The sequence below is a fragment of the Diceros bicornis genome, chromosome 5, assembly GCF_020826845.1.
Source record: "Diceros bicornis minor isolate mBicDic1 chromosome 5, mDicBic1.mat.cur, whole genome shotgun sequence".
NCBI classification, from domain to species: domain Eukaryota; kingdom Metazoa; phylum Chordata; class Mammalia; order Perissodactyla; family Rhinocerotidae; genus Diceros; species Diceros bicornis.
The window spans coordinates 52,801,953-52,817,374 of NC_080744.1; the positions used below are offsets into that span (position 1 = coordinate 52,801,953).

A 15,422-nucleotide genomic window follows, 5' to 3' on the forward strand; every position below is an offset into this window, starting at 1 on the left:
CCAGCAATGTACGAGGGTTCAATTTCTCTTCATCCTGTGCAGCACTTGCTATTATCTGTCTTTTTAGTTATAGCTCTCCTAGTGAGTGTGAAGTGGCACCTCATTGTGGTTTTGATTTGTATTTTTCTCATAACTAATGATGTTGAGCATCTTTTCATGTGCTTACTGGACTTTTTATATCTATTTTGGAAAAATATCTCCTCAGATCCTTTGCCCATTTTTTAATTGGGCGATCGGTATTATTGAGTGGAAGAATTCTTTATATATTCTGGATATGAGTCCTTTATCAGATATATGATTTGTAAATATTTTCTCTCATTCTCTGGGTTGTCTTTTCACTTTCTTGATGATATCGTTTTCAGCACAAACGTTTTAAATTTTGACGAGGTCTAATTTATCTATTTTTTCTTTTGCGACTTGTGCTTTTGGTGTTGTATCTAAGAAGCCTTTGCCTAACTCAAGGTCACAAGTATTTACTCCTATGTTTTCTTTTAAGAGTGTTATACTTTTAGATCTTACATTTAGGTGTATGATCCATTTTGAGTCAATTTTTGTGTGTGGCGTGAGGAAGGGGTCTGACTTCATTCTTTTTCCTGTGGATATCCAGTTGTCTCAGCACCATTTGTTGAAGACTCTTCTTTCCCTATTGAGTTTTCTTGGCACCTTTGTTGAAAATCAGTTGGCTGTAAATCTTGGGTTTATTTTTGGACTCCCAGTTCTATTCCATTGAGCTCTGTGTGTATCCTTCTGCAGTCCCACCCTGTCTTGATAACCATAGCTTTGTAATCTCTTGTCTTTTAATGGGAGAGTTAGGGTAGGAATGGACAATCTAGACTTTTCTTCTTCTTTTCCCTACTCTGACCAGTTATTGGATTCTTTAGATCCTTTCACAAGCTTTCAACCACGCTTTATTCCTCCTCTCTTCATCTTGCTGGTTTCAGTAGGAGATGGCATCTAGGTAGTCCCGAGAAGTCCCAGCTGCCGGGCCCTGTAGTTTTCGTCTAGCAATGCCAGCTAACCTCATTCTGACTCAGTAGCCTTGCTCTGATGGACTTTCCTAGATGTATAGAATTAAATATTTGGGCTGTGAAAAGATGCTCTGGTTTCTGAAACTCTCTAATTGGTCAAGTTCAGGATAATACAGCTTACTGTACTGTTAAAAGATTTAAAGATCTTTCTGGAAGGTTATGCAGGCAAGCAAGTGATTCTGGCAGATAGCTCTCCCAAGTGAGCCGTGACATAGCCTTCGAAACCAAATCTGCTCTCCCTGGGCCTGCCTTTCCTTGCAGACATCTGCAGCGCTGTGTCGTGAGCATTAGATTTGCTGATTTTGGCATCTTTGTCGTAGTGGAGAAATGGAAAGCAGGTGAGAGGTCTGCCAGGAGAGGTGGAATTCTGGACAAGGCCACTTATCACTTCAAGTTGTTAAGCCAAAGAGTAAAAAGCCCATGTGACATCTGGAATTAACCAAAACCATCGTGTAATTGGTGCCATTCCTTCTGTCATGAATTATGTGCAGGACGAGCTCATTTTCAGATGATCGCGCCTAGAGCTTGCACTAGGAACTGTATCATAATTTAAGCAACTTTTAATTACCGTCTTGTGTTGGACATTAAAAAAATTTATAAACAGAAACTGTCGTTCATCAAGAGCTTATATTAAGGGGCCCTGCACGTGGTGAGAGTTCAGGGAAGTTTGCTCAATGGAACACGGTGGTTACAAAAACAGGTTCTGGATTCGGTCTGCCTGATTGCAGTTCCTCCTAAGTGAACTTGGATGGGTTCCTCAACCTACCCAAGTCTCAGTTTCTTTGTCTTTAAAATGGTAATAAGAATAGTACTCACCTCCTAGAGTTGTTAAAAGGTTGAAATCCCATGTCAGGGACTTAACACAGGCAAGAGGTGACTAACTTTTTCTCTGAAGAGCCAGATAGTAAGTATTTTAGGCTTTGCAACACCACAAGCCTTGAGGTCTTGGCCACGGCTCCTCACTCAGCTGTTGTAGCATGACAGTGGCCGTACACGGTGTGCACACGAGTGGGCATGTGGTGCTCCAGTAATGCTTTATTTTTAATAACATGAAGTGGGCTGGACTTGGCCTGTGGGCTGTAGCATGCCGACCCCTGGCTTAGCAGGGTGCCTGGCACGTAGTGGGTTTTTAATACATGTCAGCCATCCTCGAAGCTTGGGGACTGCCCCTTGACACTGGTTCCCGTGTTCACCTGCTGCATGTTGTTAACAGAATGTCGAGGTCCTGGCCAGTCGGAGCAACACTTCAGAGCAAACCCAGCTGGAGGCTGAAACGCACATGAAGGCTCTGCAGGAGGAGAACGAGAAGCTGCGGAGGAGCATCGGCGAGCTGGAGTGCGGCGTTGCTCGGCTCCAGAGGCAGATTGCTGACGTGAAAGGTGACGAAGCCAAAGCAAAGGAAACGCTCAAGAAGTGCGAGGTAAGGCTCACGGGGCCCCAGCACAGGTTTGGCAGCTGCTGATTCTTCTTCTTTCCTGTGTGAGTGGTTTCAGAAGCAGGAGGATTTATTATCATAAACTAGTAGAAAAGGTCAAGGCAATAGTGAATGATCCTCTCTGCAAACCATTTCTTTTGTTCCTCTGCACATGGTGTGAATGGGAGATGAGCTTCTAGAGAGGCCTGGGAGCAGGACTCCTGAAGTCAGGGTGGGAGACACATGTATAGACATGGGAATCCCCCTCACCCGGACATCAGACACACTCCACCTCTTGACACTTAGTGGAGCCCTCCAAACGCCTGAAGAGCCCATCTGAACACCACCAGCAGGCCGGTTTTCACTCATGGCTATTTATTCTTTTTTAACACATGGTGATGGTTTCTGAAGTCACACAAATTTAACAAACCAATTATCTGGTTTGCCAGATCTCTAAAAGTGGGAGGCTGTTAGCGAGAGACACATCCTGATGACAGTGAGAAATGGCAGTGAAAGAGAGGACAAATGAAATGTGGAGAGAGATGTATTCCAACAGAGCTTCCCCAAACGATCCATCAGAACCACCTGGACGCCTTTTCCATAACTCTCTGTGCCCGCGTCCATACAATACCTGCTGTTTCTAAAGCTCCACGGCTGAGGCTGGATATTTGTATTTTCAAAAAATCATCCCAGATGATTCGGATGATCTCTCCTGGCTAAGTACGGAACTGCAGACAGACACACATCCGAGAATGCGGTTGCTGTGTACCATCTTGGGCCCATGAAAGGCACGTTGTGACCACAGATGCTGCCGGCTGTGTCTGTGGCTTTCTTCTGCGTGCCTTCATGCCACCGAGTCGGCTGCATAGGCACAACATGCATCTGAGTACATGCTGACCCTGTGTTTCATTGTAGGTGGAACTGCGGCAATTAGAGGAAGCCCTTGTGCATGCAAGAAAGGAAGAAAAAGAAGCCATGTCAGCCAGAAGGACCCTGGAGAGTGAGCTAGAAGACGCTCAGGTAAACACTGAGAGCTGTTGTCTTTATCCCTCACAAAGGAAGTCCAGAGAGGCAAAATTGGAGGAACATGTATGGATTGTCATTGGTCCTCTCCTTCCAGGTAGCTCCTTACATAGTAATAACCACCCTAGACTTCAAACTATCCATCTAGACCAGTGGTTCTTAACTGGGGGACATTGGGCTATGTCTGGCGACATGTTTGTTTGTCACAACTGGGGAGATGCTACTGGCATCCAGTGGGTAGAGGCCAGAGATGCTGCTAAACATCTTACAAAGCACAGGATAGCTCCCACAGCAATGAATTGTCTGGCTCCAAAAGTCATAGTGCTGAGGTTGAAAAGTCTTGATCTAGACATTAAAGAGCTTGACAGCTTTCCAAAGATAAAATATGAATTCTGCGAGAAGGCTGGCAGGATTGGTCCCCAAGGCGGTGTGGAGTCGGCTGTCTGGCAGAAGCCCATTTCCTCTCTCCTCTGGGCAAGTGTGCTCCATGGATGCAGACCTTCAAGACGGCTATTAGAGGAGCAGGAGGAAGATGTTTCCGTGAAACTAGATAGCGATCTCTATTCAAAATCAGTAGATTCTTAGAAAGTTAGATTTTCCTGTTTGAAGGTTAAAAAGATTTGTTTGAATTACATTCTAAAAAACAACACAAACCTGCCCTGAAGTTCTAAATTCACTTTTGCACAGTGACCTGAGCGGGATCCAGGTATGTCCTTCCTTCTACCTGTTCTTGGGTTTTAAAGAACCAGCACCAAGCCTCTCTCAGGCGAGTTTCTGAGGAGGTAAAAGCCAGTGTTTTGAGCATTTGTCCAAGAGGAAGGTTGTTCAAGTTTTCCATTAGGACTCCCTTGCCGGTGAGGGGAGGTGGGGGGGTGGCACGTGAGAACTGTTAAGAGCTGAGCAGCTGTCGGGGGTCAGATTTGTAAATGCCTGATGCAGCTTCCCCTTCAGTGTGCAGCTTCATCTCCTCGGGGAGGAGAGGGGAGGAAGCTGTGTGTCCTAAGATTCACTCAGGTCAGCTGTGACTCGGGGGCTCTCACCCCCAGTCAGTGGTCTTCCTTCTTCCCGGCTTTGCACAGGGGCCTTGTTTTTGCATACAGGAAAGCCCTGGTTTTTCCCCAAGTTCAGTGTCTGACTGTCCTCACCTTGGATTTCTTTCTTCCTTTAAATCTAGATCTTTGTTACAAACTCTTGTTCGGTTGATTTTATGTGGATGGAGTTTCACTCTGCTGCTGTTTCAGCCTTGGGGTGGTTACAACCCAGCCACCATAGTGAAGGGTTTAAATCTGTGAGCTAGTTGAGGGCAGAAAGGGAGGAAAAACATTGTACTGGATAGAGACAGAAATCTGCACCTTTGTGTGACGTCCATGCTGACACAGCTATTATAGTCTCTCAGTCTTGTCCTTTAGTCAAACCAGAAAGTTTTGCACATAAAGAAGTAGTTCACCAGCTGTGAATCTGCAGCTCATACTTAATTCAGTGGAGAGAACAGATGATGGCCTCAAGGCCTAAAGATTTTACTGTAATCCCCACCCACCCCCACCTCCGCCTTGCCTTGGAAATTATCCCTGGCGTGTTACTTTTGTTCAGGCCTGTTTTCCCAGTGGTGTTGAGATGGTGAGAGCGCTTTGTGCAGTGTGCAGCCATGTTAACCACTGGCAACACAATACAACAAGAACTTAAAAAGGGCCCAACAATCGCACTGTCTTTATCTGAATTATCTGGTCTCAAAAGTAGTGCCGTGAAAAGTGCACCATCACTCTAAAATACTTTGTTTTCTCTAAAATTGGGAACCAGGTTATTCAGCTCCTTTAGTCTGATACCTCTTTCTGCATGCCTCTCTTCCCCGAGCTGGCAGCCGGGAGGGAGCTTAACCCTTGGAGGAAGAGGAAAGAGTAACTGGTATTTTTTTCACACAAGCATTTTGCATTTCAAAATCTTTGTGCCTTTAGCCATCTGTTGCATCTTCATGTACAATAAATATATTTCTTTACATAGCAGCTGAGGACCATGTGAACTTATGTCTGACGACTTATGATTCGGTCAGAAAGTGGCAGAGGGTTGTAAAGATGCAATTCTCAGTTTGCTCAACCCCTGCCTCTTGGTTTATGATTATGCTGCTGTGTAGATCTACTTGAACTGCATTCAAGGCTAGACATCTGTGATTCCCTTGAGAAATGGCCTCTGCAGATGGGGAAGTGAAGAAACCTTTCCTGGAGAAGCCACAGTTCTTTTCTTTAGGGAAGGATAATGGTATATATATTCTGTACACCTTCACCGCCCCCCCCCCCCCCACTATTGGACTTCTGTGTATTGAGACAACAGAAGAAAAAAGCCCCAATGCTTCCACAGTTGCAGTCCATGGTTATTGTATGGCAAGGGCTCTGAGAAGACCAGCTTCCTTCTCATCAACCCTCTCATTCCTTTAAGCCCATAGGCTCACTTGCCATTTGGTTATTGTTAATATGGACTAATTGGGCCTTATTCAGTCATATAGTAAAAGCTCTACATCCATTGACAGGTAATGGTCCCCAAATTCAAGGGAACTTGCTGTACATCCACCAACTCTGTGTTTTGGAATCTCTGACCTGATAAATTTTCCTCCAATTTTTGTCCCATTATTAATCAGTGGGCTTGTATTGCTGGTGTTGGAAATACAGTCACTGTAGCTACAGAGCATTTCACCCCTACTCCTAAATGTGAAGTTGCCAAGTTTGCTTCTTTTCATGTGAATTTGGGCCATATTTTCTCAGCAATGACTTATTGGAATGTATTTCTTGAATAACTGAAGAGGCAGAGCATTCTTCTAAACAGTGTTTCTAAACTTTGGAGTATATTAGAATTATCTGGGTAACTTTCCAATGCAAATTTCTGGGTCCCACTCTAAAAAAATTGTAATTCTATCAGAAACGGCTAGAAATCTGTATTTTAAATAGGAGTACTCCATCCTTGCTTGGTGATTCTGATATAAGAAGTCTTTAGACCTCTTTTGGGGATAGGTAATTCATTTTCAACCACTGAGTTTTCATCATCTGCCTAATAGTGAGTCTGGGCTATGAGACATACCCAGATAGAAAATCTATCCTTTGCCTTTACGGATCTGACTACCCTGCAAGAGAGGCAAGCATTCAAGAAATATTTTAAAAATAATTTAGCAAAACTATTCTTTTAGGCAAATGTGTGTGTGTTGAGGGGGAAGGAGGTGTTCACCAGGCCCAGATTGAGTGAGTCTGTGGTGTCTCCAGGGGCACAGAAGAGGAGGCTGGGCGGAGACCCCTGCCGGAGCCAAGGGTGAAGCAGAAATGCACACACCATATGGAAGTTAAATGGAGCCAAGCTGGCCTGGGGCTGGGATCCAGAAGGAGGAAAAAGAGAGGCTGGGGAGACCTGTAGGGGCAGGAGTTGAGTTAGATGCTGAAGAATCCGTTGGTGGCCCTCTGTATCTGTATTGCTGTTTTTTGAGGAATTTACGTTTTTGAGATACATGTGCCTGAGAGTTTTCTCCCACACGGTGGAACCATACCTTGCTGACCTTACCCTGTGTGCTCCTCTTGGCCCCCAGCACCGCTAAATCAACCACAAACACAAATCCCAGGGGATGACCCTGTCTCTGGTGTGTGCCCAGCTGGGCTGTGGTGGGACGCACGCCTGCTAATTGCCCTCATGCTGAATTTCTGATTGCCTTCCTTTCGCCACCTTCTTGTCCCCATTGCTTTTGTTGACCTTGGTTCTCTGCAGCGGTTAACTTCAGCAGCCCGGCTGTGTTGGCTGGTTCCAAACGGAGGGGCCTGGAAGGCCTCCATGGTGGCTTTTGGCCCCAGGTCACGTTGTTGGCCGAGCAGAGCAGTTCCATGCAAACAAGGAGTGCCTGAAGTGATTTGTGAGTGTTTTCAGGATGCCCGGGTTACCGCATGTGACAGCAGCTTGTAAAGTATTAAGCACTGTACAAATATATACCCTTGGTCTCATGTGGCCTCTGCAGGGACGTGAGACCGGTAGGCTCTAAGCAGTACCTGTACTAACCCGTGTTCAGCCCTTAGCACCTAGTAAGTAACATTTTCTAGATGATCCAGCCTGTGTCTGGATTATGCTGCCCTATTCCGAGCTGTGCCCCTTCCTGATAGCCTCATGCCAGTGGCCCTAACACTTAACCATTTAACGAATCCACCATAACCTTGCTAAGATATTTTAGGACTTTGTTTTAGAATTGCATATTGTTTACATAAAGGATGTCTGTCTATGTGATGTTGTGAGATGAGAGCTTCAGGGGAACCCAGGGAAAGTATTGCATCCAAGTTGGTTACATTTTATAGTAAGTACTAGTGTTTGGTGCTGATTCACTAAACAACCTCTCATATGCACTTTTTCTGACTAATGTCTCTTCCATTTAACACCTTCTACTCATCAAATTCATCAGTCTGTGGATTGCCAGATTCTGTTTTTTCTATGTATGAGTGAAGCCCATGGATTCTGTTGATTACAACTCCCTCTGCCCAAGTGGACTTTGGGCCTGTGGGACAATGTTCTCTTTCCTTACAGATTCATTTTTAGCTATTCTAACTGTAAGACTCATCTGCATTGCAGAGCAAATTCTAGAATATTAGGTGCAATGCTGTATATCACAGGATGTAAATTGCCACATAGGTTTAGGTTGGTCTAATGTATATTTTAACCTCAATTTTCTAGCATGAACACTCAGGTTTTTGGACACTATCCCAAATTGCCACCCTCAGCAGCTTTGGCCATTTTCTGTATTTCTGTAGTATCCTTTATCTGCCCCTTCATTCTTGTGTATGTGTTTGGTTAAGTCAGTTTTGCACTTTTGTCCCTGAAATTCAGAACCAACAATGTCCTTGTGTCCCTGTGATGGCTTTATTTTGCTCTTTTTCCTTATTACTGATATAACAGGTCTGATTGCTTTGTGGTGTGGCTGCGAAATTCCCTCCACCACCTGTTCCTGTGGCTGACCTGGTAGGTAGATGACAGCACTGTCCTTTCCCTGCCATCTGCAGAGAAATCTGAGTCGGGCCACCCAGGAGCAGAAGCAGTTGTCTGAGAAGCTAAAAGATGAGACTGAGCAGAAGGAGCAGTTAAGGAGACTGAAGAATGAAATGGAGAATGAGCGATGGCACCTTGACAAGACCATTGAGAAACTCCAGAAGGAGGTGAGGGTGCAGGAGGAGGGAGAAGGAGGAGTCGGAGGGACAGGGTGTAGGATAGAACCCTTAGGGTTGGGACCCAGCTCCCTCTGAGGACCTGATGCGAGCTAAGGGAACCTGCAATTATGTCCAAGCACAAATGTGTCAGGGATTTGCAGATCCCCTGAACCAGCTCCTTGGACTTATTGAAAATCCCAGACACAGAGAAACTGGTCTAGAGAAAGTAAATGCCAGTACCCTCTGGATTCTGGGCCCAGCTACTCTCAACATTACCCAGAGAAGTCTGGCATGTAAGTGCAGACTTAATAAATGTTACCTGAATCAGAATCTCTGCGTTTGTGCATAATCTATGCATTTGCACCTATCTTCCTTGTCCAGGAGTGAGAAAGGCAGTTTCAAAGCCCAGTAGTTACTGCTCATCTACTCATCTCTGCCCTAAAATACCCAGAAGGGGGAAGGCACTAAACTGATGGGCTCCCTGCATTCTAGGAGCTGACACGAGTGCCTGCCATTTTCTGACACCTGCTATGTGCCAGTCACTTTACTAGCTACTTTATATCTACCTAGAATTCTATCTATATCTATGTATTGTTTTCAGGGTAGATATTATGATTTCAGTATTTCCACCAAGGATACCATCGAGGCCCAGAGAGGTTAAGTACATGCCCCGTTCATATAGCTGGTACACGGCAGAGCAATTATGTGACCTCAGACTACGTATCTAGCTCCAAAGGATGTGCTTGTTCACTCCTCCGTGCCACTTCCAAGTTAGAGATGACTAACCCCAGACAGCCCAGGACCAGGTGCTTTGCTGAGTCTTTGGAGAGGCTGTAGAAGAAAGAAGAGGAGACACGTTCTGTGTTATACGGGACCCAAAGCTAGCTCCCTGGCCCCAGATGGAGCATCACGGGGTGGGCTCACCCCCATGTCACTTCTTCCAGATGGCTGACATTGTCGAGGTGTCCCGCACGTCGACACTGGAGCTCCAGAACCAGCTGGATGAGTACAAGGAGAAAAATCGCAGGGAGCTTGCAGAAATGCAAAGGCAGTTGAAGGAGAAAACTCTAGAGGCAGAAAAGTCACGTCTGACTGCCATGAAAATGCAGGATGAGGTAATGCCTGGCCAGATCAGTTCCTGGTTTACCCGTTATTCAAAGCATCCCTCCAGACTGCTCTGAAACTCTTCTCTGAGGGACTTCTTAAGAAGATTCTTCAGACAGTGTTTGTGCTTGAATCTTCAGTCTTAACCCTGAGGATGGTTATCTGGGGCAAATGGCATTCTAAGACACAAAGGACCCAGGGACTCTGAGATGAAACTGACACAAGTTTAACTTGACCATTTTCTTGATTAATCCAAAATTCTCTGCCTAAAAAGTTTAGCTGCCTTTTATGGAGCACCAATGATGTGCCCAGCTGTGTTCCAATGATTTATATGTATTAATGTTTAAATTTAATCCTAGAACAGAGACTAAAAAAACAGTTGTTTTTTGCCATTCATTTTGAAAATATAGACTTTTATTGGAGTGGGAGTGTCAGACAAGAGTTTCAGAACAACAATAATGGAGACAAAAAAAAAATCCTCAGGAATTTATGAGTACTGAAATTATTAAAACATACTCTTGGTTTTATATTTAAGAATAATAGAACAAAGTAACCAAATGTTAACTCCCTTCAGTTTTGACTTCTAAAGAACTGAGAAAAATAAAGGGAATGGTTTTGATTATTTTAATGGAAAGCTGAAGGCTGTAAAATGCAAGTACAGTGTATACTGATTTCTGGTTATGCCTCTTGCCAGCTGGATGACCTTGAACAAGTTACCCTGATTTTCTGAGCATCTGTTTCTACCTCTTTAAAAATATATAAAATAATAATTATTTAATAATTAAATGAGATAACATGCGAGACTATATAGCAGAGAGTCTGTATATCCTGGACACTAACATTAGATTTTTTTAATTCTATGGCTTACTTTTTTTCATAAGCAGTGCCAAGAACACTAAGATTCCACAGAAAAACAAGCTTTTCTTTAAAAAACAAACTTTTAAATCTTTGATGATCAAAGAAAAGTCGCCCATGAGTCAGTGCTGAAACTGTGTAAAAGAACAATGGATATTTATTACAGACTTCTAGAGCACTTCTGAAAGGACCCTGATAACAGATCCCCTCTGGTTCAGGGTCATATGATACAGGACTCCAAGTCAGAACTGAAATTAGTCTATTGATATCACAGTTCTCTGTGGCAATAAATAAATTTTAAAAAAGCATTTTGATTTCTGCAGCAAGTGGGTGGGGGGATTCAGATATTTGCCAGAATACCAACAAACACGTGGTCTGCTGTTTTGATTTCAGGAATCACAGTGTCACAGTGACCCCTGCAAAGTGCTTTCCGTTACTTTTTGCATAATGGTTATTCTGCTAGAATCTTCGGATGGGAAAGGAGCCTTGAGATCCTTTAGTTAGATAAAGAAACTGAGATCCAGAGAGGTTAGTTAAGGCCAGATGGAGACCAGTGTTGTTTACAAAAGAGCAGTAATTCGAAAAAGGATTTCTTACGATGAAAAAGATGGCCCTTCCTAGATTTTCTCGGTAGCCTAGCTCTGTGAGACACTGTGTCCATCCGAAGGGCAGAAATGGACATCTCATCATTCTAAAAGGAACCCTACAGTCAGGTACCACCCTGAATCAAGCTGCTGCAGTCATGGAGTTGTTTAAAACAAGAGTGAATTCACAAGCCATGGTCGCTCGGGATCCTTAAAAAGTCAACCTCAACTCTGCTCACTGCCCCCCACCCTGTTTGGTTGAGACGAGTTAAATTCTCGGTAAAAAAGCTGCAGGGGTCCATCCTAAGTGCTGTAGTCCTTGCCTGGTTTGCTTTGAGAGAAATGGACGTTTTACCTATTTTGCCTTTTTTGTGGAGCTGGAAAAGTTCTGATGAGGAGAATCTTTAGAGAATGAAGACAGAGTTCACTGTTGTTCAGTTGATTTTCTAAATCCCACTTAGCAAAGGGCATTTTTAACTATTAGTATAAAGGTAGCACTAGTAGGTTCACAAGTTATTTGCTTACTTGTGATCCCAGACACTATACTAGTTACTCTTGTGCTTATCTTACCCAGTACTCTTAGTATGACAGAGCCCTCACTAGATGTTTGAGGGACATACTGGGTGTTAGAAGGTAGGGATGTGCTGGGCAGTGGGATGAAGGATGCTCTGGGCTCGCGGAAGGATTCCAAGAAGGAATGCGGCCTATATGTTTACTCGTCAGTCTTTCTCACTCTCAAACCCATGTTCTTTTTGGTTATCATCTCATTCGATTCTCACAACAGCTCTATAAAGTAGGTGTTATAATTATCCCGGTATTGCAAATTAGGAGACTGAGGCATAGAGAGATTTTTTTTTATTAAGACTTTCTTTTGGAGAGATTTTTAATGCTGTGGAGTATATATAGTACACTCTTGGTATCCAAAGAGTGTCCCATCATCCATTTCCCTGGATGATTGTCACTTTGTGCTTTCACTCTCAGTGTCTTTTCACAGTTGTGCTTTCACTGTTACCGCCAAAGCCAGACGGGGGTCTTTATCTGGAGATGTCTTCGTCAAGGCTCTGCTGTCCTCATAGAAATGTCAGGTATTGCTGTCAGCCTCCAAGAGAGGAACACATTTTCTGAAGTTTTCCCCCGGTCTTCCTAAACTAGCCTAACCTATTATTGGGCCCCAAAGAAAGACTATCTTTAGGGCTTCCCCAACTTTTCTGTGAAAATCAGCCTCAGAGGATGGTATTGTTTCATGGAGTTTGCTGCTCACTACCATATAGTCCCTAAAGGAAATAGACCCCTGGTGTTTTCTATTCCTAAGACTGTGCTCTCATCCAGTGCCCTCTACCGTCTCCAGGAGGGAAGGAAGTTGGACTTCACTGAATTGGTCCACACAGGTGTTGCAGGAATACCTACTGTGTGCTGAGGTGGCTGGTCCCCTCGCGGAGACTGCAGAGAAGTGGAAAACAGACAATCCCTTGTGAATCAAGCTCTTTGTTGCACTCTCTTCAAAGCTATTAGTTCAGTGCCACCTTGTGGATGAAAAATACCCTGTAAATCATGACAGCTGACACAGAATTTTCTTCTAGACAGCAGTGGTTTTCACCAAATGTGTATGTTTATATTATTAGATTTTGTGCTTGCAGGTTGCTTTGGGGGTCATTAATTTAGTTTTTATTTTCCCCTAACTTTAAAAACCTCTGTTGAGGCGATGCTGATACAGGTGGGCAGTCAATTACACTCTGGGATGCACTTATCTAGTACAATGGCTTTCAAGTGTTTTTTTTTGTGTGAGGAAGATCAGCCCTGAGCTAACATCCTATGCCAATCTTCCTCTTTTTTTTTTTTTTTTGCTGAGGAAGATTGGCCCTGGGCTAATATCCATGCCCATCTTCCTCCACTTTATAAGAGATGCTGCCACAGTATGGGTTGACAAGCAGTGCGTCAGCACGTGGCCAGGATCCAAACCTGCGAACCTGGGCTGCCAAAGTGGAGCGCGTGCACTTAACGGCTGTGCCACCGAGCCAGCCCCTGGTTTTCAAGTGTTTTTGACCCATGACCTATAGTAAGAAACGCATCTTGCATTGCAACCCAGTAATACATACATCCCTACAAATACGTGGATATCTAGTACAAAAGTTTCATAAAACAATATTTGCTTGTACTCTACTCTGATATTTTTTCTGTTATATTTAATTTTAAAATGCTGGCCAACATCTACTAAATTGAATTTATAACCCGATGGGCTGCTACCTGTAGCTGGAAAATTCCCTCTTTTTAGAGAAGAGGAAAATGAGGCCCAGAGGGAGGTGGCAGTTGTTCAGAGTCTTCTATCTCCAGTGTGGTGGTCAGTGGTCACCTCGGGGTCAGCCTGCGCACCATCTGTCAAGTCTCTGTGCTCTTCATGAACCCCGGCTGACCACCTCAGCTCCTCCTCGTTCTAGATGCGCCTGATGGAGGAGGAGTTAAAGGACTACCAGAGGGCTCAGGATGAAGCGCTCACGAAAAGGCAGCTTCTGGAGCAGACGCTGAAGGACCTGGAGTACGAGCTGGAGGCCAAGAGTCACCTCAAAGATGACCGAAGCCGGCTCCTCAAGCAGATGGAGGTCTGTGGGCCGCACGGGCGAGGGCCGGGGCCTGTGGAGAGCGAGCGTGGGACACCAGGGAAGCAGCTTCTGCTCACACCTCAGCCTTTGGGAAGTCCTGGGTTTTTACTCTCTGAAACAGCCAGACATTAGTAAAGTCATTTCTTGATTTGAGGAAGAAGCTGGTAGTTCGTAGACTCATAGGATGTCAGAGCTGGAAGGAATGATGGAAATAATTAGCCTAATGTCCTCATCGTCTTAAAGAGGAAGCAAGACAGAGTCGCAAAGAGGTTAGGTGCTTTTACATAAGGGCACATAGATAGTTCATTTTCTCTTTGATGCTTTGGACGGTGCTTCCAACTACCAAGGAGACAAGACTGCTGCGAATCTAGAGAGGGGCTGAGCTCTGCCTTGGACCCAAACTGCCCACCTCCTAGGAACCCCTGGCGCCCATTTGCCACTCCACGTGCTCTATTCTTATTTCCTGATTCTGGCACATATTCTATTACAGGTGATCCAGCTTTGCCAAAGCTAGCCGCAAACTGTGGCTCAATTCATTTTTGGATATACAGTCTATACATGGTCCAATGCAGTCTCTCAGAAAGTGCTCAGTGGAGTCACCAGCCAAGGGTGATCTGGCCACAAGATGAAAACGCAACACATGAGAAAAATGTGAATCAAGTAATAGAATCTAAATATGAGTGGCAGTGAGAATGACAGGAAGAACCTTAACAGCAGCCCACCTGAATTTATAAAAAAGAATAATCCTCAAGAACAAAACCAACCACAAACCAGAACTGCCCCCAACCCCACACACACACCTCAGTGGAATTTTAGAGGGAGAGAGACACCTAAAAATAAGCCTCAGACCTATGGAAGAAGTTAAAATTGTCAAGGTTTTGATAAAAGACAGACAGTGCTCAAGGCCAAGGAGAGAGAGCTTGAATTTAAAATCAATGGAATTCCTCATTCAACTTTGCAAATAAATAGAAATAACTTTTAAAACCTCCAGGGGACTTAGTAGCAATTTATATCTAGGGACTGATGTTTTAACTATTAAGGAGTTTATTAGATGGGCTCTTTTTAGAGGCCAAAATAACCTAGTTATGGTTTTATTATTTTGTAGGATTGCTGTATATGTTGCTGATGTCCTGGTTCTCATCTCGTTAGGGGACATCATTTTAAGGCAAGCTAAGGTCAACCCAGTTAACTAGAAACTAATTATTCTAGAGCCCAAACTGTCTGCTTAAAAACAGGCTGAAGTGTCTTCAGGTAGTGACCAAGAACCTTTAGTGCAGTGACCCCTGGCCTGGCCCCTTGAACATTCCTGCTTGGTTCTGTGCAATACTGATTTTAGGCAGGAAGAGAGCCCTGTGAAGGGGTACTTTCACCTAAAGATTGGGTTGTTAGGTGATCTCCTTCTAGAATATTCTGACTAAAAAGAACATTTCCTTTCACTAACTCATGGTCTAGAGGCAGTGGCATAGCTAAGCTTCATTTGCCCCTGTGCAATATTTTAGATATTTCTCCATTAATTACAGAATGAATAGCTCTCAAGGCCCCACCACTGTGAAGCACACTGGAGGGGGGTTTCCTCCCCTAAGAGGCGGCAGGCAGGGCCGTCTTGCTGTGACTCATATCTTGCTTGTTCCCTCACTAGCATTTAACAAATTATTTCTTAG

At 44.2% G+C, this 15,422-nt stretch overlaps 1 protein-coding gene across 5 annotated transcripts in view; it reads left to right on the plus strand.

Annotated features, from left to right (window-relative positions):
- CGNL1 (cingulin like 1) overlaps positions 1 to 15,422 on the plus strand; it is a 155,184-nt gene that overhangs the window by 120,966 nt on the left and 18,796 nt on the right. For 3 of the 5 annotated variants that reach the window (XM_058541681.1, XM_058541678.1, XM_058541680.1), the window contains exons 9-13: positions 2,242 to 2,448; positions 3,358 to 3,462; positions 8,478 to 8,630; positions 9,566 to 9,736; positions 13,600 to 13,761. In XM_058541681.1, coding sequence (XP_058397664.1) covers positions 2,242 to 2,448; positions 3,358 to 3,462; positions 8,478 to 8,630; positions 9,566 to 9,736; positions 13,600 to 13,761 — 798 coding nt within the window. The remainder of the gene's footprint in view (positions 1 to 2,241; positions 2,449 to 3,357; positions 3,463 to 8,477; positions 8,631 to 9,565; positions 9,737 to 13,599; positions 13,762 to 15,422) is intronic. The other 2 variants (XM_058541682.1, XM_058541683.1) reach the window with 1 other exon arrangement.